Below are 25,914 nucleotides of genomic sequence, written 5' to 3' on the forward strand. Positions count from 1 at the left end.
AGCTTGAGAAGAAGGACCAGGCCAAGACACACCTAAGGGGATTTTGTTCCTTCTTCTCTACCCTTTCCTGTAACTGACTCACTCTCTCAGCTAGGCTGGCTGCTATATCTTTTGATGACACTACCTCTGCTTGGAGCTGCGTGATAACCTTGACTAGCTCGTCCAATGTGGCCATGCTGAGAACACACGCAAACCAGGAGGATAATTAATTTGTGGGCTCACTATTCTGTCAGGGAGACCAGATCCTCGGGGTCCTCGCATGTTCCCAACATGTCCACCACTAGACAGCTTCAAGACTCTGATAGATAAAATCACAGAGCCTGAGAGAGTCCAAGCGGGGGAAAAGGGGATTAGGATGGGAACAGCTGGAAGGAGACCTGTAGGAAGCAAAAGGTTAAACCACACAATATCAAAATTTCATCACATTGATTTTCACTAGACTCTGATTCTAAGCATTGTCATACTGTAACCATGGATAACTTACGAAAGGACTAATAACTAGACCTCAAGACTTCTGGGTACCTTGGAAGGAATCAAGAATGATTAATACAACTTCTCAATGAAACTTTTCATGAAATGTTACACATTGTCTAGGAATATAAGAACCTTCTAGAATCATGTTTTCAGAACAAACATGGTCTTTTTACATGAGGACAAAAAAGTAATCTGAACATTTCCTGGAACACAAAAGGAATTGTATTAAGGACTTAATATGCACATATAATGTAACATCTTGAATTTTAACACCTAGTTTTAAATGCGGGAAATGAATCGCGCACACTGCCGATTTCACCAAGGATATGTAAATGCCATGAAATGATCGCGCACAATGATTATCAAAGTTTAAATGCAAGGAATGAATTGCGCGTCTTGCCGATTCGAATGCCACCATGTAAATGCCAAGAAATGGTCGCGCACAATGATTATCAAGGTTTAAATGCAAGGAATGAATTGCGCGTCTTGCCGATTCGAATGCCACCATGTAAATGCCAAGAAATGGTCGCGCACAATGATTATCAAGGTTTAAATGCAAGGAATGAATTGCGCGTCTTGCAGATTCGAATGCCACCATGTAAATGCCAAGAAATGGTAGTGCACAATGAGTATCAAGAGTTAAATGCACGGAATGAATCGCGCGTCTTGCCGATTCGAATGCCACCATGTAAATGCCAAGAAATGGTAGTGCACAATGTGTATCAAGAGTTAAATGCAAGGAATAAATTGTGCGTCTTGCCGATTCGAATGCCACCATTTAAATGGCAAGAAATGGTCGCGCACAATGTGTATCAAGAGTTAAATGCAAGGAATAAATTGTGCGTCTTGCCGATTCGAATGCCACCATGTAAATGGCAAGATATGGTTGCGCACGATGATTATCAAGGTTTAAATGCCAAGAATGAATAGCGCGTCTTGCCGATTCGAATATCAACATGTAAATGCCAGAAACAACAAGCACATTCTCACGCACAATGAAAAATCTTCCAACATGAAAACTAGGCCCAAAAACTCGAATGCCTTCGAAAACGGGATCGGGGGCCCAGCCCGACCTCCGTCTTACCGTCCTGATCAAGGATCACCAATACAGTGAAGGGCAAAGGCCTGGAAGATCAAGGTAGGCCTCTGGAACAGGAGTTCAGGAAATTGCTGCTGCTCTGTACCGGGACCTCTGAATAGTGAGCACGTGGGGCTGGGCTGGCTCCTTTATATAGAGTCTGGCCCAGCCCACAAACCACACCCAGTCATGCTGCAGAGAAAGCTTCTAGAAGGCCCTGGATAGGGACCACACCCTGACACACTCTGAAAGCCTGCAGCAATACATTGCAAATGAACAGTATTTACAAGCACCTTGAATATAAGTCTTCAGGATTAAACTGTGCAATGCAAAAGGTTAAACAACAACATATCAACATAATGCATGAATTATGTTCTCATAAGTGCTGGGTTTTTGCATTCCAGTCGCCTGTAGAGCGCGCACTGCCCTGATGTTGACAGTTGTGCCCCGAGTGCCGGGCCATGCATCTGGAGGCTTTGAGGTACTGGTCCCTAAAGGTGATGGTGGCACGGACCCGGCTCTCGCAGGTTGAGGTCTTGGTCGAGAGGAAGATCCTGGGAACAGTCGCAGAGTCCGAAGTCGTCATCATTGCACTCAGGTTTTCGAGCGATCGGGTAAGTCGAGGCACACGAAAAAAGTAGGAAGTAGAAGCTCTCTTTTTCTTCTTGTCCGTTGGTAGACACGACGACGGAGCGTCGTCATTCTAGGTCTCATTCTTCTGAACCTGTGCGTGGGCCGACTCAATGCCTCCCTGGATTTCTGAGAGCCGTAGTGACCCCTACCTAACTTAGTTTTATGAAGCCATGCGCCTCATTTTTGGGCAGTCCGACCCTGTTGGAGTGCCTTCGGGCCCTGCGGGGTCAGAATTGCCTCCATCTGGTTTCGCGCCAACAGCTTCAGCCTCTGTGACAAAGGGGCTCCAGTGGATCTAGTCCTGTATCCAGACTGATGCTGGTTGTGCCAACTTGACCTTCCCCAGCACCTGTCCCAATGCTTCGGACGACATCCCAATTGTCATTACTGACTCCAACACAGAGCCATATGGGTGTCGCCTGACACTGACTCTGGCACCGGAGAGCTTTGCCTCTTCATTCGGATCCTGAGCCCTTTTACACTGGGCTGGGTCTCGGGAATAATGGGAGGGGTCGCTGGACCCTTTAAAGTACCAGCCATACACATGGAGAAATGGACTGGTATGAGGAATTGTGTGAAGCCAGCGGACTGGGCACATCCCCGGAGACTGGAATACTTTCTCCCCTTACCATGACTACAGAGGAATGAGCTTCTTATGCAGAGGTGGTGAGGAAGGGCAGCTGAGGTCCTGAACCTTCAGCTACCCTCTGTGGCTGTCAAGACTAATCTCTTGACAGTGGTGCTCCAAATGGGAGCTTCCCCCTCTGAACCCCAACCCCCATTCAATTATGCCCTCACTGATGGTAGAAGGTCCATATCCAGCAAAAAGGCTCCTGTAAGTAGGATGATTGTCCGCTGCCATCAACTCAAACCTGGGTACCCAAGTTTCCTAATGCAATACCCCACCCCTGAGAGCTTGGTGGTTCAAACCTCTACCTCCCAGGGTTTGTTCCCTACCTCTTCCCTGGATAGGGAATCCAAAAGGTTGGGTTCATTTGGGAAGATGTTTTCTTCTGCGAGCCTTGTATTGTGGTCATTGAACATAGCATTCTTTTTGGGCTGTTATTCCCACACATTGTGGGATACAGTTGCACAAGTGCTGCCACAGGTCCTGTAGGAGCCTTGCTGTACCCTAGCAGGCTGCTGCTGACAGGAGAGACATAGCAAAGTTCAGGATCTGCTGTGCACTGGACATGACTGACTCGCAAGGTAGAGTGGTTTCTACGACAGTGGCCCTGAAGCACCACGCCTAGCTGAGGACATCAGGCTTTTCGGGGGATGTCAATGCTTCTCTTATGGACATGTCATTCGTGGCACCCATTTCTTTGGAGACAAGTAAAACTTGGCGCTAGAGCGCTTCAAGGATTCTTCTACTACAGCTAGGTCCTTAGGCCTCACAGCATCCCCTCGTTCCCCCCCCAGTCTGCCTTTTGCTCATTTCGTGGCTATGGAAGGGGCTACTAACTGCGTCAGTTCCTGTCCAGCCACCGTGCAGCGCAAGCTGCACAGCCTCTGTGTGGCCAAGTGCGTGGGACCCGTCTACCTCATGGATTGTCGCTAGTGTTCATGGTCAGCCTGCCACCCAACCCACACCCCACCATCCACCCCCATGCATCAGCCTCTAAACCATCCTAGTCTGCCTCTCCCCTATGAAGGATTAGTTAGCAGCAGGATTCTCTATCATCTGGCCCACTGGCAGTCCATTACTTCTGACAGGTGGGTTTTGCAGATAGTCCGAAGTGGCTACTCCCTCCCCTTCGAGATTATCCCTCCATCCATGCCACCACCTCACGACTGGATGACGGAGGGTCATTTGGACCTTCTCTGTGAGAAAATTGTGGCTCTCTTGGACACGGGAGCCATAGAGAGGGTTCCTGTGCCAGAAGTAGACTGTGGTTCCTATTCCTGCTACTTTCTGATCCCCAAAAATGACAAAGGTCTTCCCCCTATCTTAGACCCACAAGCACTCAATCTCTCCCTCAAGAAGAAGTTACAGATGTTCATGTTGGGGTAGGTCTTGTATGCACTGGACCCAGAAGACTGAATGGTAGCGTTCGACTTGCCGGACGCTTATTTTCACAGCCCCGTCCTTCCTGCCCACAGATGTTCTTTCATTTTACGGTGGCCTACGAGCACTTTTAGTTCACCGTGCTTTGGCCTTACCAACGCCCCTCGGGTGTTCATCAAGGTGATGGCAGTGGTTGCAGCTCATTGGCGCAGGTCAGGGCTATCAGTCTTCCCCTATCTTGACGATTTACTTCTTTAAGGCAAGCTTGCGCCAGGCTGTCATCTCCCACCTCCAGGCTACGGCGGACCTCCTGCATCCCCTGGGGTTCACTATAAAAGTACAGAAGTCACACCTGACTCCCTATCAGATACTCCGTTTGATCGGAGCTGCTCTGGACACTGCAGTTTCAAGCTTATCCTCCCGACCTGTGAGTCCAGGATATGAAGGATCTGATACAGATGTTTCAGCCTCTATCCTGTATTTCGGTGAGAATGACTGAGGCTGCTGGGCCTCATGGCCTCCTGCATCCTGCAGGTGACACATGCTAGATGGCATGTGACGGCTGTGCAGTGTGACCTTAAGTTCCAGTGAGCGCAGCATTAGGGAACCTCTCCAACATGGTCCTGATCCTAGAGGGAACTGCAAACAATCTGCAGTGGTGGTTTACAACCTGAGATTGGGCCAGAGGCGGATCCCTCTTCCTTCCCTAACCAGATCTGACAGTTTTGAAAGATGTCACTCCTGGGATGGGGCAGCCATCTGGGAGAGGTGGAGATCATAGGAATCTGGTGTCCGGCATTAGCGATACTCTACATCAACATGCTGGAGCTCCATGCTTTCCAACTTTTATTGAAAGCCTTTCTTCTATCAAGTGAAAGATGGTTCAGGTTTTCATGGACAACACCACCGCCCTGTGGTACTGCAGCAAGCATGGTGGGGTGGGGTCGTGGACCCTTTATCAGGAGGCTCTGTGCCTCTGGGTGTGGTTGGGACAGCAGGGCATATCCCTGGTTGTTCAACGTCTTGTGGGCTCTCTTAACACTAGAGTGAACTAAGAAGTTGTCAAGAAGATTAGGAACTACCGGGCCCAAGTCTTCCTTGTGGCTTCAGACTGGGCACGGAGAGTCAGGTATCACCAGCTGCTGAGCATGTCAATCCATTTTCTGCTCAGACTGCCCCCTTTGGTGGGGGGGGAAATCTTCTGTTGCAGCAGGGGAGGGTTCTTCATTCAAATCTGTCTACTCTCCGCCTTCTTGAATGGAGAATGAGCAGTGGCCGTTGACGGCGTTTCACCTGCCTCCTGAAGTCTGTAGTGTTGACAGTTAGGCGTTTCTCCATCAAAACTGTATATTCCTGTCTTTGGAAGAAATTTTAAGCATGCTTCTTAGACAAGTCTGTTGATCCTCTTTCTCTGAGGTTCTATTGTTCATTCTTTTCCTTGTCCAGCAGGGATCTGCTTTGCGCACTCTTTAAGGGTATTTGTCTATTTCTGTTTTTTTACGGTTGTCTGATCAACCCTCCTTGTTTAAATCTCCTATTGAACATGGGTTCCTCATCTCTTTCCTCCCTCCACATTCATTATTAACCCAATGCGATCTAATTTTAGTTCTAACCTTTTTGATGTGCACTTCCTTTGAGCCCCTCCACAATTGTCCTCTCAGGCTTCTCACATTGAAAACAGCATTCCTTGTGGCGATTACATCTACCCTCAGAGTGAATGAGCTGCAGGCCTTATCTAAGCCACCATATCATTCTATATATCCTGACAAATTGATGCTTCGCACTAGGGCCTCTTTTCTGCCGAAAGTGTTCACTCCTTTTCATGTAGGGCAATCCATCACCTTGCCTACTTTTTTTAACCACCTCCACATCCTTCTAAAAAAGAGGAGAGACTGCACGCCTGGACCTAAAAAGAGAATTGGTGTTCTAACCTGATAATACTAAAGAGTTCCAGGTGGATGAACAACTCTTCGTGGGGTATGTGGTTGCAAAGCAATGTCTGGCAGTGCAGAAGTGGATCATCTCCAGAAGGGTCGAATTCTGTATTAAGATCTGCTTTGCACTGGCCAGGAAGCAACCCAGAGGGTTTGTGCACTAATTCTGCCTGTGTCGTAGGACTCTTGTCATGGGGATGAGACTGCTGGTTTTGGGTGGCAGCAACACTGCATGTGGGGGTCTGAGTCTTATCCCACACCATCCGATAGCTGTCAGCCTAAACCTTTTGTCTAGCTAGCAGCACTTCACCAAAACTCAAAAGTAAAGGTGATTTGTGGCAGCCTGACACATGACACACTCTGACTTTTCAGGAAACTTGTGATGGAGCAGATCTTACCCCTTTCTCTCATTTACACAAGTTTCATACATGTACAAGACTAACAGAAGCAGGATTTGGTTCAATACATTTTATTGAAGCAACTGCATTTCTTGTAAAAAGACACAAATTGAAAATATTAGAACAATGAAACACTACACTATGGTTATGGTAACCAGAAAAGTGAAATAGATATAAACTCCCAACATTGTGTCACAATAGTGAATCTAAAATCTCTACGTACACTGCTAAAATATCTACTTGAAAGCAATAGGAATGTTAGCCCTAATCTGCTCGTACTGGTCTCTGCAAGGAAACCCCATCCCCATACCTGAATGATAAGCAGGAGGTGGGGCCTGTTGGCCTGCTGGCAGTCAAAGTCAAATGATCTTTACTCAGCTGTTCTCAAGCCATAAAGCACAGAATAAAACTATGCAATCATAAAACTACACAGAAAGAAAAATAAAAACATGGTTAAAACAAATCAATTGCATTACAAATGATCACAAAAGTTCATAAATCAGAGACATTCATGCACAGCCCCATAAAAGTTTCTGATCATTTCTACACAACAAACAAAGTTTAATACTGCTACACAAAGATCCAACTCACACAGGTTTAGCAAAAAAAGTAATGCTTCTCTATGAGATCTAATTTTGGATAAACAAAGAGTTTGTCTCAAGAAGCACTTCCTGGGTTGAGAATATAAATAACAAAATAGGGTAAAGTGCCTGCTGGCAGTCCTTCTGAGAAGCTGGAGAGAAGACGTTGAGTTTAGCAGGGCTGCGATGACATGGTACAGCATAAGATGGCTGGCTGGAATGTCCCCTCTGACTTAGTTTGGGGCAGTGTGTTTTATAATAAAACGTTTTGTTGTTGTGACAACTGTCCTGAAGTGATAATGCATCTTTTTCTGTGTAAGGTAGTCATTGTACTCTTTGGACCAGCAATACTCAGTAAATAATCATGTACAGTTTTGTACTGCCTTGGGCCGAGCACAAGATGTAATGTTGTGCAAAAGAACTAATAAATTCTGCATGGAAAGACAACTGTTTTAAATAAAACAAATTCTGCATGGAAAGACAACTATTTAAAATAATCAAACATCTCCACTAAAATTAAAATTAAGTCTTGCTAAAATAATAGAGAATAAATTCAATAAACTAGGTGAAAGGGCAAAGGCCTCCGGCCCAGAGCTAAAATAAATTTGCCCATGCAAAGCGATGAAATAACTCTAAGACAAATGAGCTGATGCTGTACATGGAGTTCCAATCGTAGATATCTGTCAGGCAAAAACATGGGCATCTCTGTGCACGTTTACCAGACACTACTGCCTGGACAGTCAGGTCCTTAGGGATGGGTACTATGCCCGTTCGGTCCTGCAGGACTTTCTTGATTGAAATTGGTTTGAAGACCCACCTCCAGGGATGGAACTAATTTGGTATCTATTCAAAGGGAAGGGATCTGCAGCTAGAAGTCTCTATCAGATGAACAAGTTGCTTAACTTTGGTAAAGCGTTATCTGCTAGAGATTATATCTGGCTGCAGATTCCTTACTGACCCACCTATCCTCCCCACTGTACGAGTGGATTTCTAGAAGAAGGCACTTCCCTTTCTGGGCCCTAGGTTTGACACCCCAGTTGTGTCAGTGCTTTTCGTGGCTCTGCGATTCTTGTGTGGAAAGTCGTGAAAAGAAACTGACGTCGGTGCTCCTGGGTGGTGCCTATATAGGAACCGCAGCGTCCCTTTCGGTGTGGATGATGACAGTTGTGGATCCAATGCCACCTATCCGCGCACAGGAGCAGTGCTCACAAGAACGGAATCCAGTCTGAGGCCTAAGGGAGAATTCAAAGGTAAAGAATCTGCAGTTAGATATAGTCTCTACCAGAGAAGGCATTACCGAAGGTAAGTAACTTGTTCATTAACATTGATGTAACCTTCTCTGTAAGATGTTATGTGCTAATTGGTCTTAATTCTTTACGTTTGCTAGTCTGAAAGGTGTTTGTGGCAGTGTAAATATATTTCAATTTTGCATACCAGAAATGTGAGCACACGCTTTCATATGACATCTGGCCTATGCTAAAGTACTCGAGCATATCATGAAGTCGGTTTGTACTGGGGGTTAGTGTACCAACTGACTCAATTGAATTAGTATATTGTCTCATGGAGTGTCTGTGCTACAATATCAAGAGTGTTATAGGGCCATAAGTACACTGACAGAGCAGTCTTTTTCTAGTGATGGCATAGCAGGGCAGCGGTTGACATGGCGTGGGGAATGATTTCTGCAGGTACAAGTATCAGAAGAAAGGTGGTTCAGCTGAGGTACTCTAGAAGAGCTGTGTGTGGGGTGAGAACAAATAGCAGGGGCACTGCAGATGTGTGAGGTGAACTGGCAAAGCTGTGAGTTGGATTGAAATGAAAACAGTTGTATGTGGGTTGCCGTGTAGTATACTTTGTGTTTGTAGGTCAGATCAAGGTACACTGACATCTGGTGCTAGTCCCAGTGATGACTTCATAGGGGGTGCTATGGCACTAAACTGTGGTGCACCGCCAGAGATTGTTAAATAGCAAAGGTGCAGCACGGCATGGTCAAGAAACATAGGAAAAGCTGGTGTGGATTTGTATTGGATTAACAGTAGTTTCACAGTGTTGTGATGCGATAACAAACCCATTTGCTAACAAACTTTTTCTGATGGATATTTTTAGCTGCAGATTCCTAACCTTGTGAATATTCCCCAGTCGCCAGACTGGATCAGGAAATACTCCAAACAGTACTCATGTGCTGGTAGGTGATGCATGTGGCTTTGCACCAACATTGTTTTACTCCGGAAACAAGTAAAGCTGCATTTACGTGCCACCCATCAACTTATACATTCAATTTTTTATTTAAATTAATTAGACATAAATGGTAACATTCTTAAAATGGGACATTCACAAGAGCTAGAGCCAAAAGAATTGTCATGTTACTGGTCTTGTTCCAATAGCAGTTGTTAATGGTCGACAACGTGAGCCACTGATCAGAAACAAAGGTTCACACAGGATGTGTATATAACACCATGCAGGACCAAGAGATAGTTATTCGAGCACAACTTTGAGAGCATTGCAAAATCCCAGAACATAGGTTCAGGGGACAGTACAGGGGCCCAACAGAATTTCACAATCCAAGCAAGTATTATCTGATTTTCCTTAGCTATCGCTAACCTGAGGCTTCTGAAGACAGTGTTTGGAGAGGTCGAATAATTCCAAAAATTTAAGCAAAGCTTTTGAGATGATGTTACAGAACAAATTTCAAGATGTGCAGCAAACGGAAAACTTCTGAGAAGATGTTCTCCACTTCTGGCTTTAAGATAATCTCAACTGGAAAGCCAGGATCAAAGGTGAAGAAGAACTCCTATAGAACTCATATAGATAATTCCTGTTACTAACCGGGCCCTAAGAGTGAATTTTGTAGCCGGCAGGGTCCCCAAATCCTATGGTAGATCCTTGAATCCCTCTGTAGCCTTCCACTGAGATAGTGCACATGATCACAGCGTTCAGGGAGCCCAAATGGGGACAGGATTGACTGTGCAGTTAATGTGGGGTAACAACTGGTCAGCACACATGTGCATCCAAAATCTTGGGCAGATGACTCCTGTCATGCAGCACTGATGAAAATTTGTGGTAGTGCCAGGGGCAAGGGGTGACTGCTAGTAATCCCCAGTACCATAAGTGGATGAGGACATGGCGCTAGTACCTGTGACAAGCCATATAACTTGTACATAGATTGGGCAGTGATTACAGAGCAATTTTGTCTTACCTGCTGATGTTGTGGATGTGATTATTCTGGCTGTGCTCTCTTATACCAAATCTACATATTTGGTCATTGGATGAAATTGGTGATGTAGGCTGAGAACTGTCAACGTGGTTCTCTACAGGCCAAGCTATCTGATGTTTGATTGTTTGTCCTATCTTTGACTCAAGAAAGTTGTAGTGTGCACAAGTGCAGGTTATGTCAGACTTTTATCTTTTGCCCGATCAACCTTTGTTATTCATGTCATCAGCTGTGTTGAGATTTCGCAAAGGAGTGACTTGCATGTTCCCACTGATGCCTCTTAGAATGCAGTATTGGTACCATAATTGATCCTTGCGGTGCTACCATAATTGATCCTTGCGGTGCTAATGTCCATGCCTTAAGAGTCCATACACAGCTGTTCTGAGAAACTGCTCACCATCCAAGAGTGTGTTTCTTGTTGCAGTTCATTCTATGTACCATATCATTGATTAGCAGGTAGTGTTCCCTGAACACCATATCCTTCCATGGCTAAATAGTCATGAGATATTATGCTTCATTAGTCCTGAAAATTGTATCCCTCTAGGGAGGAAGAAAGGCTTCATTGGCTGGACTCAAACAGAGCTTTTACTTTATACATCAAACACACCAAAAGTGCAGAAAGTACCTAATTGATAACATACTATGTCCTGGCCAAGAAGGAGCCCCTGAGGCCCTTTAGGGTAATTCCACAAGTGCTAAGGCTGCTCTGGTGGTATTGGCGAGAGTTATCCCAGTGCTGGAGATCTCCCAAGCTGTTAAATGGGCATCCAGGCATACATTATCCATACAATAATGCTTCAACTGTCAAGCTCACAGAGCGGTCCATTTTGCCCGCTCGTTACTACAGAATTTCTCCAATCCCCCGCATTCCGGAAGGTACCTCTTGGATATCTATACAAAAGGTGAGGAATCTGCAGTAAGACATATCCATCAGAGAAACAAGTTACTTTCCTTTGGAAGTACTTTATGATTGATAATTCTACCGCAGATTCCTTACCCTCTTTTCTTTCTCTGTGGAGGGGAATGTTATGATTACTAAAACGTCTCCCGTTCGATTCGGGGGGTCTGGCTTATCCAATCTGTCATGGTTAATCTGAGGGTGCAGAGCATTCAAGTATGAACTGACGTCAGTGCGCAGAGGTAGCATTTATATGATGCTCCACACCATCACTTCTGAGGCAGTGCAAGGCTAGCAAGTAGTCTGATGGTGCCACGCAACATCATGCAGGCGATATTAAAAACAATAATCAGATCCACTCTGGTTCCTTGGGATATTCAATAGGTGAGGAATCTGCAGTTGGAGTATCTAAACAGAAGAACATTACCAATGAAAGTAACATGTTCAACTCTTACCACCGTCGCAGTACAGCCATGATAATGGTGCACTTTAATGCATTCCCCCTTTGGCAGTTGTCTATCTCGTGGTAGCTAGGGCGCTGAATGAAGGTTTTCTTCAGGAGATGGAAAACTTGGAGGCTCTCATTATGACACTATATGTAACACTCACTTTATGTGGAGTGACTGCATTACTTTTTAAAATAAAATTACTTTTACTAACAGGTTAGTGAATAGTGTATTGTAAATAATGGTATGGTAGGCAAAGGCAGCAAGAAGGTCCTAGTACAGCAAGGGCCCACCTCAAATCCTTTTATAGATCCCTTTTGAAAATTGAAAGGCACCTCCAAACCTGAAAGAACATCTTGCAACTGGCCATATTTTGTAGGCTCCTTGCACAGTGTCCAGATAGAGCCCAGCTTGGCTGGCACACAGGTTCACCCTGCCCAGTTCCCACATTAAGACCCATTTGGGCTGTCTCTGGTGAGATGTATATTTGCACTCCAAAAGGAAGGCGACTGCTAGGGATAATTGCCACATCTCAGGACATGTTGGATGGCGATTTGAATTCTTGTAATATAGCATGTTTTTGAAAAAACACTCTTTCACCTATTGGGGCATTTTTGACATTGGATGTAAATGGTTCCATCTCATTGATATTTGTTTCTTGATCTCTGGATGAGCAAAGGGCTGAATCGACCTACTGTGTTTGATCCTTAGACCGTGAGGAAAACAGAGGCTCCTTAGGTGAATTCCTTAGTCCACGGCACTGAGCCATCAGTGCCTGTACAGAAAACTTAAAGGCAAATGTAATGAGCTGAAGATCTTTACCCACTGACCAGGTTCACTTGTATTCATAAGGGGAAATGTAATGTGTATGCTAGGGAATGTGAGATTATCATTAACAGATCAGCAGAAATGGGGACGCACGTTTTGAGTAGAAGGCATACACATGCGTGATAGAATCCAGCCCATTAACATCTTGCATAGACCCAAACGTCCAAAGACATCCTTCATACACCTCATATGTGATGAGGACAAAGGACCCCAGCTGTGGGGACTGAACAGATTGTAGAGCCAGTAGGCAGTCTTCGCACAAAAAAAACAAGTAAAAATGCCTGTTCTCTTGCATACCATGCCACTGCCGTTACAATAAACCACCACATAGCCTTGGCGAAGAAGGCAATAGTGACTTTCACTCAGAATGAGAATATACTTGAGGTGCCTCCTGACATCAATGTCAGCCTTTGATGTGTCATGGTAGTTGAAACAGAAACACTTCCAGTGGCTTGCATAGTTGCTAAGCTCACTGACACCAGATGTTGGTAGATCTGTGCTGTATAAAAACGTGAAATAAATACTCACCTAAAACTCTTAGGAGATGAAAATTAACAGTGAAGGTAAACAGACCACCTGGTGCGTCAAACTTGGGAAAGGTGGGGGAGTAGGCTCATCAGATACGAAAACTGTCTGCTGTTAGCTGTCTGCTCTTGTGGCACAGGGATGTACTACATTTCTCCTGAGTTTGTATTTCTTCCCTGCTTGTCAAGAACACTTTCTTAGCAGAAACATGCACACATTAAAGCGTCTGTTCCTTCTGTTTTTGTTTTTCCACATGGAGATGGATTGCTGATCAGGAAATGGCTGGAAGATGCTGTGATCATACAAACTGTTGTGTGTGTTTTTTTTCTCCATGTCTGGTCAATAATTTATTCAGCTTCACAGAAAGTATGGAATAAGTAAAAATGTTAAGAAAAATAATCCATAAACGTAGGCCTTCCTGGGAGAGTAGTCACCTTGCAAACCTACTTTTGTCCCAGAACCCACAATTTGATGTTGATTTGCCTTCAGTAGAAAATAGTACAAAAATGTGTATTATTGCGTTTCTGTGCAAGCAATCTGATCTCTTCACCTGCTGTTCCTTTAATGTCTTGAATCTAAGTCATCGGTCTGGTAGTCAGTCAGTAATCAGCTGGAAAATAGGGTAAATGTGGAGAGCTTCATGTAAAATTTATCAAGATTTCAAGTAGTGCAGGCACTCATGATATCTAGTATGTGGTTTCCTTGGCTTCGGGGGCTCACAGTGTGTACCGTTGACCGTTTCTATCCTTTTCTGTCTAAACTGCCTGATTTCACATTCATAATTTATAGTGCATAGTTCTTGGGTTTAAATTTCCTTTGTATTTGCCAAATGCAATTTTTTTTAGATGATATCCATGTTTTTATATGCATTCCGTGGTTTATGTTCTTCTGCTTTTCTCCACGCCATCTTAGATTGTCAGTGAGGGTGGATGCTAATGATTCAAAGGGACATCTAGACACATTTCTTTATTTTTAATGTCCACCAGATGCACTGCACACTTCTCGATGATAATGGAAGGTGCAAACGTTGTTCAGAAAGCTTACCCAGGTTTTGGATTTTCTTGGCACTTGGAGATAAATCATTTTGCAGACCGATTGGCACAGAATTCAGTTTTCTGCTGATTTGCCTTATAAACAGTTATGCGTACAGTTAACAATTATATGGTGTTACTGCCCCAGAAGATTCTTAGGCAATGTCTTCCATATTATCATATTTCTTGTAGGTTCTTCGCCTGTTGTCTATTCAACATCTAAAAAAATTAGCTGGCCTTCAGACATTATGTCCTCTCAACAAAGTATCAAAAGTTCTACCAAACAAAGGAATCTGACTGCAACAAGCATGCTCAGGAGAGATGAAAAGAGCTCAAGCACAGTGCAGAGCAGCGGATGGACAGATAATGAGATGGAAGAACACATACGAAATGCTGAAGGATCATTTGATAAAGGTAAAGATTTAATTTTCTGTTGTTTGTCCTTACATTTGTTTTCATTTTTGTTGGTTTGTTAATTGGAGTCTGAGTAAAACCACATATTCCTAAGCAACTATTTTGCAGCTCTGACTAGGAACAGTTGCCTTGGTTTGAATCCTGAGGTAAAAACAAGAGCACCTCCTATAAGTTTCGCTATTATTTCCTTGTGTGCTTTTTACCAGTGCAAGAAGCCATGTGCCCCTAATAAGTACCATCATGCTCTCCAGGGGTGCGTGGAGGAAATTAAGTTTCATTTGTTCAAGAAGAGGTCTTTTGTCAAAACCTATTTTAGCTGTGTTTCCGGAAGGGCAAGTAATGTCATCAGTGAACTTGCATTTCTGATTAATACTTCTAACCGCAGATTCCACACCTCCAGAAAAGTTTCATAGCAGTGCTCCCAAACACCACTTGATGACATTGTTCGGCTCCACATTGGCCTTGTTCCTCCCTGGAAGAGACGGAGCAAAGCCGCATATAAATGCCTCCCTTTCTCACTGACGTCAGTTCCTTTCTTTGTGCTCCTTCGTGGGATGATCTGGAGCTCCACTCTGTAGGAAAGTGGGATATTATGCAGTGAGGCTAGCTAGGCTTACCTTTGTTACCCCAAGTAGGTCTTTTGGAGTCAATCTAATGAATCCCTAGCTCAGTCCTGGTAGTAATCCATAGAACAATCAGGCTTTACTAGAGGAACATGTGGTAAGCATTTCAGAGTACCTACAAGGGCGATAAGTTAATGTCAAGACTCAAATCAGACAGCAATTTATAAAACTAAGCAGATTTTGATATAATTTTAGACACCAAAACAAAAGCCATCGGATGAGTATAACCAGAGTTATGGATTTTTTTATGGAAAAAATAAATCTGTGTGTAAGGAAATGCCTCTTTTTGCATGTTCACCCCCAAATTTTTGCACTGAGTGCACTGAGGCCTGCTAATCAGATCTCAGTGGCAGTGTTCTGACCCCATGCAATTTATGTCGAATTGGGACACCCAATTGGCAAGGGAAGACTTATTTATAATTCCCTTCTGTATGGTACCCATGGCATGTAAGACAGAGTGTCCGCTTAGGGCTTCATTACTGTTTGTGCCACCTTTACTGTTAAATGGTACAAAATAGCTCCCAGCCTGCCACTGCAGACTGGAATGACAGTGATTTCACTGCCAATTCGACTTTTGCCATTCAAACCATTGGCTAACAAAGGGTTATCGGGTGGCTTTCTAACCTAGCTAACTTTTGATTGGGACTACTTGCATTTATTGTGACCTGATCTCCAGGGCTAAATGTATGTCACTGTTAGAGAGGCAACTTTTAGAGAGTTGCTTGCCACTCTGTGCTCTGCTAATCCAGCAACCTCAGAAACGCGCACACATTCTGACAGCTTTGACGCCCTGGGGATGTATGAGTGACTCCAAGGCTCAGGAACAAAGGCAGTGCTGCTATAGCAAGTTGTGCCCTCACCTGCCAGGATGACCACTCGTGGTGTTCGCCCAGAGGCAAGCTTCCAAGGAGAAGCTGCATTTGATGGGCTGCCTGGACCAACACCCTTAAGAAGGATTTCATTTGATCCTGTAGACAGCATGAAGACAGGGCCAGAGAGGTGAAACAGATCCCAAACCGGTTTTACAGTGGGCGTGTAGCCCTCAGGCAACCACACCTCTTGGATGGGCTACCAAGCTCCTGACAACCAAGGAAGGGTCGAGCCATCTTGGAAGGGACATGAGTGTGGCACTCTGGGATAACCAGATGCCACATATAACAGGATCTTTGTCACTAGATAGGAGGGGACCCAGTAGCCCATTGACTAGTGACCTCGTGGTCCCCTCAGGGCACTTTCCTTGGATAAATATGGCACCCCTGGCCCATTGACATTCAGGTCACGCTGGAAATGGAGAGGATCGAAGTAGGACTGTGCAGCTGCCCTTGGAACTGCACAAAAGAGGCTGCACACTTGGAAGGACTGCACCTGCTACGCTTTGGACTAGCAAAGATTAGACTATGCCTACGACTCCTGTCTCGGGGAAACCTTGATTCCAGACATCCAACAACCGCAGGGACTCCAGGGATATGTATGCTGATCTTCTGGAACCAGCTCCAGTGACGCATAGCTGAATTTGCCCAAGTCACAAAGTTGGTAGCCACTGCAGACGTTTTGCTGCCTGTTGCTGGGCACCCAAGAGGACAAATCCGAGATAGCCAAAACCTGCACCCTTGTGTCCTGACCACAGGAGTGTTATCCATGACTGGATTCATCCTACCCAAGGGACACTAGCCCCCACCAACAGATTTTGCTCCAACCGCAGTGCAGACTGACCAGTAGCCCAGCACCAGATGGCCAGCTACTGCAACATAGAGGACTTTGAGGGACCTGGACCTCTTTGGCCCAGTTCGTCCCACTTTACCTGTGGACCGAGAAGTCATGACAGATTCACCCATGCCGACAGCACAACAACTGGAGCATCCTTTGAGTATTTTTTTATTTGCATCCCTCATCATCAGGACCACTCCATTGATGTTCATGGTGGTCGTCCTGTTTGACTCTTGCCTTAAAAACGCTCCGGTGGCAGGTAACTGTCGAAGTATCCTTACTGGCCACCTAGACCTCTGTTCTGCCATATTTGGTAGCCCAAATGAGGACGGAATAGTTGAACTTAACAAAAGTTTTCAAACTTTTTGTTAGCCAATGCTTGTTTACGGGTAATATAAAAATGGTTTATTACTTCTAAAACCTGTATCTCTGGAACTCGCCAGTCGATTTTGATGCATAAGGTCTCTAAAACTTTTTAAAAACCTAATCTATTTTTTATGAATTGGAGTCTTGTTTCTTTTGGGATTGTGTAACTTAATTCTTTTGTGTTGTGTGACTTTATTCTTTCATTTGGTGCTGTTAAATGCTTTACATATTGTTCCTTTACTAAGTCTTGCAGTACGCAGCCACAGCCACCCAGGATTAAGTTTAAGGTTGAATAAATGTACCTGACTGGACCCAAGATGGTGTTTGCGAGTAGTCTACACACTAAGGCCTCCCACCTATATCATATAGTACACCCAAAACCTCACACAGCGTATTTCACCAAGGAAAGCTGTTGGATGCCTTGCAGGTTTTAGAGGCATCTTCATGAGATCTGTGCTGGCGGCAGCTAGAACACATCTTGACCAATAGACGTCTCACCTTTCCCCACCCAGATTTTGGGGGGAGTGACAGAAACCCCGGTCCTGATAAATCTGTTGGAGCTCAGGCCATTCACTTGGCATTGAAAGCCTTCCTTCCATCAAAAGAAGGCTGTTACAGGTTTTCGTGGTCAACATCACCGCCATGTGATATAACGATATGCAGGGCAGAGTGGACCCATGGGCTCTGTGCAAAGACATGTACTGCGCCTTTGCAGTTGGTTGGAGTGCCAGGGCATCTTCTGAGTCGTGAACAACCTGATGGAATATTGGAACATCAGGACGGACAGCATCCGGCATATCAGGAATGTCGGTTGCATTTCAAGGTGGAACAGAAGATCACTTGACAGTGGGAAAGAGCCCTAGCTGGATCTTCCAACCACCATCGAACATTCAGGCCCTCATTATGACATTGGCGGTAAGTCCTGCTTACCGCCATGCAGACTGCCACCAACATACCACCGGCGCGGCAAAATACCACTACTCATATTATGACACACACATAGCAATCCGTCACTATACAGACACATACACCAGTCCGTCAGCCCAAAGGTCAGTGATAAACTGGCAGTACCGAAACCCACACTGTTACGCCTACAGAACTATGCCCTCAGCATTATGACCCACAAATCACCGCAGAGAAAATACAACCGTGGTAAAACATTGGTGGTACGTACCACTGTGCTCAGAATACACCCACAGACACACAAAACACCACCACATTGGACAATTGACACTACACACTCCTGACACACACACCACACCCACAAACCCACACCACTATAAAACACACATCCACACTACCCATAACCTCTTACAAAAAAAAAAAAAAAAAGCCAACTGGGAGAGATAGACCAAGAGCACTCACAAAACCAGAGCCAGAGAACACCATCACCCATACACCATCCACGCACTTTACAGCACACACCCCAACACATCACCCCACACAGCCTCACCCACACCACACACACAACACACATGGCACCACAAAGACACCCCAGGTTCTCAGAGGAGGAGCTAAGGGTCATGGTGGAGGAAATCATCCGGGTAGAGCCACAGCAATTCAGATCACAGGTGCAGCAGACATCCATCGCTAGGAAGATGGCGCTATGGCGGAGAATCTTGGGACAGCACCCCAGAACAAGGGATGACATCGGGAAGAGGTGGGACGACCTATGGGGGAAGGGCGTTTGTGGTAGCAAGACACCAAATTGCAGTACAGAAGACTGGCGGTGGACCCCCACCTCCTCCCCCACAACTAACAACATGGGTGGAGCAAGTCTTGGCAATCATGCATCCTGCGGGCCTGGCAGGGGCAGCAGGAGGACTGGACTCTGATAAGTCAAATCTTTATCACTAACACCCCCCTACCTGCATGCCATCACGAACCCCCACCCGTCCCCTCACCCCATCACTCCACCACCTCACTTACATCCCACCATCACAACCCGCCCATCTCAATACCAAGCCCTGCACGTAACACCAATGCACAGACCCCCATCACAGACCTGCATGGACACCCATCACTAAAGCATGCACACTAGAGACAATCAGCTAGCCCACCAAATGACCCACAAGGCCAAGCTGCCAGGCAATAACAGCCATAGAGGGCAACACACCCATGCACAAGATGGCACACGCAGAAACAATAACAGCATTTACATCCCCAAAGGTCCCCCATCCAACGTCAGCGGAGAGGAGGTGCCAGCAACACCCGCCCCTCCCCCCCAAAGAGGCCTGCAGTGATGACAGCAGCTCTGGATGCCAGGATCTGGATGACCAACCTGGCCCATCAGGGATCTCCGGACAGACGGTTACCCAGGCACAGTCCCGTACCACCACAGAGCCTCCCCCTCAGGAAACACCAGCACAGCACCCACCCAGCGGGTCCATATCTCTTTCCCCAGGACACGTCAATCAGCAGTGTGTCCACCACTACAGGGACCCCAGGACAACCGACAAACATAGGATGATCAGGTACCTGGAGTCAGTGGGTGCATGGTTCAGGGGACAGAGGCACAGGACAACAGGGAAGCTGGGAGGACTGCTGTGCGACAGGGGGAGGACAGGCCCAGGGAACCGACTCTCCAGGAGACACTTGCAGGGATCCTGGGAGCATACCACCATTCCAAGGAGATGATGGGCCAGATACTGGACAAGTTGCAGGAGACCCAGCGGCTGCAGGAGGGACAGTACTGGGGATCAGGGAGGACCTGAAGGACATCCACACCACCCTGCTCACCATTGCAGGGGTGCTGGCAGACATGGCCAACACCATGAGGGAGGCAGTGGCACACCAACGGGCCCTTGACACTAGCCAAACAGACGAACAGCCCTCCGCTGCCGCTAGTGGACATGAGGCCCCACCACAGGAACAACAGGGCACCAGCACCCCTCCCCCTGCAGAAGGAGAACCACCCCACAAACGGTCCCTGCGATTCAGGCAGAAGCCAGAGACTATTGCCAAGACCCCTGCCAGGAAATAAGGCTATCCTGAATGTCACCCCTGTGTCCCACTCTGTCACCCTGTCCACCTTGAACTGCCATTGCTCCCCTTCCTATGCCCCCTTGGACAATGCACCTGTGATACAAATAGACTGGACTCTAACCTGGCTTTCCTCCACCATCACCCAAGCCCATTGTAATACCCCCTCCACTTATTAGCACTTAAATAAACACCCTTGGAATAGATACAAGTATGGAGTCTGTCAAATGATTGAACTATGTATTCATTTAACAAGCTGTAAACGTTGCAAATCAACTGTACAGTAATGTATACATATGTATACATATGAATGACCTGTAGTTGGCTGCAGTCAACACACCAGGAGCCAGAGTGGGGCACAAATATCTGCAAATAGAGATGCCAAAGGGTACAGTGATTGGCCATATAAGTGGGAAAATCAGCCTGCCAGTGACAATGTCAAACTCACAACTGTCAATGTAAAGTGAAGTTACAGTGTCTTAACTGTGTGTCACTGGAAGTATTGTCATATTAATGCAGTTCTGTTATCCTCATCCTCAGTCTCCTCATCTTCACTGTCCACAGGGTCCCCTGCTGCCACACGGCCATCCCCAGCCTCATCCTCCTGCAGAAAAGGCACCTGACGTCTCAAGGCAAGGTTATGCAACATGCAGGGTGAGTAGTACCTGTTAGATGGAGGCAACGAAACCTGACCTTCAGGAGGCCAAAGGCCCTCTCGATAATCCTTCTTGTCCGCCCATGTGCCTCATTGTAATGTTCCTCTGCCCTTGTCCTGGGATTCCTCACAGGGGTCAGTACCCATGAGAGGTTGGGGTAACCAGTGCCACCTGCAAATATCGAGGGACAACTGTTAGCCACACACTAACCCTTAGGTCCCACACCATACCCATACACCAACATCCACTGGGTGGGAACCAGGGCTCACCCATTAGCCACACCCTGTGCCTCTGGAGTTGAGCAATCACATATGGGATGCTGCTATTCCTCAGGATAAAGGCATCATGCACAAACCCAGGATACTTTGCATTGACATGGGAGATGTACTGGTCCGCCAGGCACACTATCTGCACATTCATTGAGTAAAAGCTCTTTCGATTCCTGAACACCTGTTCATTTCTCTGGAGGGGGGGGACAAATGCAATATGTGTACCATCAATAGCCCCAATAATGTTGGGGATTTGTTCCATTTCATAGAAATCAGCTTTCACTATGGCCAAATCCTCCACCTGGGGGGAAACGATGTAGCTGCGCATGTGTTTTATCAGGACAGACAACACTCTGGTCAGCACTATTGAGAACATTGGCTGTGACATTCCTGCTGCCAAGCTTGCAGTCACTTGGAAGGAGCCAGTTGCCAAGAAGTTGAGCATAGATAGGACTTGTACAAGAGGGGGGATCCTGGTGGGGTGACGGAAATCAGATATTAGGTCATGGTCCAATTGGGCACACAGCTCTGTGATTGTGGCCCTGTCAAGTCTATAGGTGAGGATAATGTGCCTGTCCTCCATTGTTGCCAAGTCCACCAGCGGTCTGTACACAAACGGATGTCTCCATCTCCTATTCATCCGCAGCGGTTGTAATCTAGGGGGTAAAACGGTGAGCAGCTGGTCAGTATATCATATTTCCAAAGACTACACTGCATTGCATGTTGTGATTTAACTGTATATTGTTGTATAGGCCCAAATGGTGCATATGTGTACTGTGACACAGTTAGGTGCCTTGGCCTACCCATCCACCCAATCCGCCCCGCCAAAATGATGACCACCTGTCCTGAATGGAGGGACATGTAGAAATTAGGTAATTCCGCTGACGTTGTGCACTGTGACGGGAGGCGGTCGAGTACCGCCGTGCGACTCCTCATTGGTTATTATTGACCCCTATGGGGTACAGTGGCCAATGGTGATGTACGCCGGCGGTGACGGTACGCACCGCTGCGGATGTGTCCGCCATTTTCTATCTGTTCACTCACTTGCTACCTGATCTTCAACAGGAGAGGACCTACACTGCAAGTGCTGCTGTGACCTGTGTCTGGAACCAACCATGGCTCGAGTCACTGGGGAAAGGGCCCCTGCCTTCACCGCTGCGGAGTTGGAGAGACTGGTGGATAGGGTCCTACTCGAGTACCGAATGCTGTATGGGCCTCCAGACCAACAGGTGAGTACACTGTGAGCACGATGCATGGGGCATGAATGCATGGAGTGTTGTGTGTGAGGGCCTCGTGTAAGGGGGGGAGTTGGTGGAAGGGTCCTGGGCAGCGTGCTGCATGTATGGTGGGCAGTGTCTGTGCGTAAGGGGATGTGAGGGCTATGGTGGGACATGAGTGTAACATGCCGGACGAACTGACTGAAACCTTTGTCCATGTGTATTTTTCTGCAGGTCAGCGCCCATCCGAAAAAGGGTATATGGCGTGCCATCGGCAAGGACATGCGGACCCCGGGGGTCTATGGCAGGCGGAGCACCCACTACCGCAAACGGTGGGAGGACCTGAGACGCTGGGCAAGGAAGACGGCGGAGGCCCAGCTGGGGATGACCTCCCAACGAGGAAGGGGTGCCTGTCGAACCCTGACCCCCTGATAGCCCGCATACTGGCGGTGGCCTATCCGGAGCTGGATGGGCGCTTGAGTGCATCACAGCAGACACAAGGGGGTGAGTACAGTTTCACAATATACTACTTGCACGAGGTGGGGTGGCATCCCGGTGGTGGATGTGGGCCTGTGGGTGCCCCTAGGCCAGGTCGCAGGTCGGACATTGCAGGGTAGGTCCCATGTTGGGCAGGGTATGATGTGAACAACCTCCAACCAAGCCAGTAGGCATCCACTACTTGGCAGGGGTCTGTGGGTCTCAGGTATGCTGTTTTTGGTGTTAGGTATTACTGTCCATGGCCTGGGGACTAGCATTGTGACTGTTAGTGCATTGCCTAATACGTAGAGCTGTTCCGTGTGTGTGTGTCGTGTATCCTTTGTCTCTCTCCGCCCCCACCTTTTGTTTTGTCGCGCTGTCCTTCTGTGCATTAGCATCATCTGGCAGAGGAGCAGAGACACCGGTGACGGAGGGAGCTGCATCCCACATGGCCCAGGATGCCGAATCCACCAACGGTGAGGGCACCACTGGGACAGAGGGCTAGGGGAGCACCACGGCAGAGACAGGAGGGGACAGTTTGAACAGTGATACCTGCTCCGATTGAAGCTCCTTGGTGGTGGCGGACACCTCTGTGCCCACCCCAACTACAGGTACAGCCGCCACCCCCGTACCAGCACCGCCCTCCCAGCAGCCCCTTAGCGAGTTTCCCATGCCTGCTCACCCAGGAGGGTGGGCATCTCCTTCGCCCCAGGCACCTCAGGCCCTGCCCCAGTTAGCCCTGCTGCCCTGAGTGAGGAGGCTATTGACCTCCTGCGATCCATCTCTGTTGGGCAGTCAACCATTGTGAATGCCATTCAGGGACTGGCAGCCCATTTGCAACTAACAAATGTATTCCTGGAGGGCATTCACTCTTGCAAGGCAGCCCAACAGAGATCAATCCAGGCTCTGGCCTCCTCCCTAATGGCAGCCATAGTCCCTGTCTCTGGCCTCCCCCCCTCCAACTTCCTCTACCCAGTTCCATTCCCTTCAACCCCAACCTATCCCAAGCACACAGGCAGACCAGCATGCACCCAGGCAACACACAGGAGTGACTCAGGCAAACACAAGCACCACACATAATCACACAGGCACTCACACAAACACCGTCCAGATGCAGACATACCAACATCCACTACCTCCACTGTGTCCCCCTCCTCCTCGTCCTCCACCTCCCTCCCAATACCGTCTCCAATCACACCTGCATGCACTACATCCTCATCCACTACCCCCATCACCAGCCCGCCTATCACTACACACCCCTCACTGGGAGTCACCCCCCCACATCCATGCACACGTCCCCTGTGTCCTCTCCCACTGTGTCTGTGCCTCCTCCTCCCAAAGTTCACAAACGCAAGCACTCAGACACACAACAGCATCCAGCCCATGCACCTGCATCCAAAATCAGCAGACACCTCCTACAACCACATCCTCTTCCTCCACTCCCAAACCTTCACCCTCTTCCAGCCCCAGTGTCCCTAAGAAGCTTTTTCTCGACACTGTTGACCTCTTCCTTAAAGCCCCTCCCCCCAATCCTTCATGTCAGGCCAGGGTGGTCAGAACACAGGCGATCACCTCAGCCACACTGTCCACGGCCACAGTAGTGTCCACAGCTACTGCAGGTGGAAGAGGATCCCGGGAACCAGCCAGCACCAGATGCATCAAGGAAGGGCAAGGAGGCACCACCAGCTGGGAGAGCGAAGGGCAAGGAGGCACCACCAGCTAGGAAAGCAAAGGGCAAGGAGGCACCACCAGCTGGGAAAGCGAAGGGCAAGGTGGCACCACCAGCTGCTACAGGGAAGGGCAAGGAGCAATCCCCGGCTGCTGACAGGAAGAGCAAGGGGCCTGTTCCTGCAGGCAGGCAGGAAGGACAGGAGGCCTGGTGCTGGGACTAATTCTGAGCCCCCACCACCAACCATGGCGGATCAGCCATCTGAGGCTGCAGGGGATGGGCTGGAGCCTCCCACCACCCCTGCCAGCACCACCAGCAGCAGCAGCCCCAGTGGGCAGCCGTCCGAGGCTGCAGGGGATAGGCTGGAACCTCCCCCCCACCCCTGCCAGCACCACCACTGGGCAGCCGTCACCGCCGGCGGGCAGTGCATAGTCCTGCCTCCATGGGCTGTGGTGCATCCTGGCCCCTGCAAATCCTGTAGGTGTGACACCCAGGTGAGAGACTGTAACCTTGCACTCCCCAAGATCTGCATCACAGGGCACAGTGCCCCCTCCAGAACCAGTGGAAGAAGCCATCCACTCACCCCATCCTTCCCAGGATGAAGCACACTGGGCACAATGCCCCCTCCAGAACCAGTGGAAGAAGCCATCCACTCCCCCTATCCTTCCCAGAATGAAGCACACTGGGCAGAATGCCCCCTCCAGAACCAGTGGAAGAAGCCATCCACTCACCCCATCCTTCCCAGGATGAATCACACTGGGCACAATGCCCCATCCAGAACCAGTGGGAGTAGTCACCCATTTGAGAGACTGTGGCTTTGCACTCCCCAGGACCAAGCAGTGGGCAAACCACCCACTTGAGAGACTGTGGCCTTGCACTCCCCAGGACCAAGCAGTAGGCCAACCACCCACTTGAGAGACTGGGGCTTTGCACTCCCCAGGACATCGCACAGGGCACGTAGCCCCCTCCAGGACCAGTGGCGTTGTACCATCTTCCGGCTGAGGTGCCCCCACCATTCCCCGTCCCCCTGTGAGGTGCCTGTGTATTTTCTACCTGATGCCCCTGCAGTGTTCTCTCTGTGTTGTTGCAGGAGTGAGGTGGGGCCTTGGCCTATGTGATGTGGCCCTGTGGCCCACGGACATTGAGGACTGGGCGGTGTCCCAACATTTGTAAATATGTATATATGTTTGTATTTTGATGCACTTGTTCATGTTATTTTCTCTTATTACACTCACTTTCTTCCAATCATTATGTCCTTGCATTATTCCTGAGGGGTACGGGATTTATATGTAATGTTACTGCATCTGCTTGTGTGTATGGTGTTGGGGGTGTGTGTGTCACTCTTTTTTCCTACCCCCTCCAATGTGTGCTAGGCGGCAGTACTCACTGTGGTCGTCTTCACTGGCATTGATGGTCATAGTGCAGGAGAAGGTAGATGAACATTGGAAAAATGTGCAACTTGGGCTCCATGGTGTCTTAGTTGTTCACTGAG

General features: G+C 47.8%; 1 protein-coding gene across 2 annotated transcripts in view; it reads left to right on the forward strand.

The window, feature by feature from the left end:
- Positions 1–25,914, forward strand: part of CENPT (centromere protein T) — an 834,768-nt gene that overhangs the window by 569,614 nt on the left and 239,240 nt on the right. For both annotated transcript variants that reach the window (XM_069217597.1, XM_069217596.1), the window contains exon 14: positions 14,235–14,456. In XM_069217597.1, coding sequence (XP_069073698.1) covers positions 14,235–14,456 — 222 coding nt within the window. The remainder of the gene's footprint in view (positions 1–14,234; positions 14,457–25,914) is intronic.

This window comes from Pleurodeles waltl, chromosome 12 (genome assembly GCF_031143425.1).
Source record: "Pleurodeles waltl isolate 20211129_DDA chromosome 12, aPleWal1.hap1.20221129, whole genome shotgun sequence".
In the NCBI taxonomy this organism is placed as follows: domain Eukaryota; kingdom Metazoa; phylum Chordata; class Amphibia; order Caudata; family Salamandridae; genus Pleurodeles; species Pleurodeles waltl.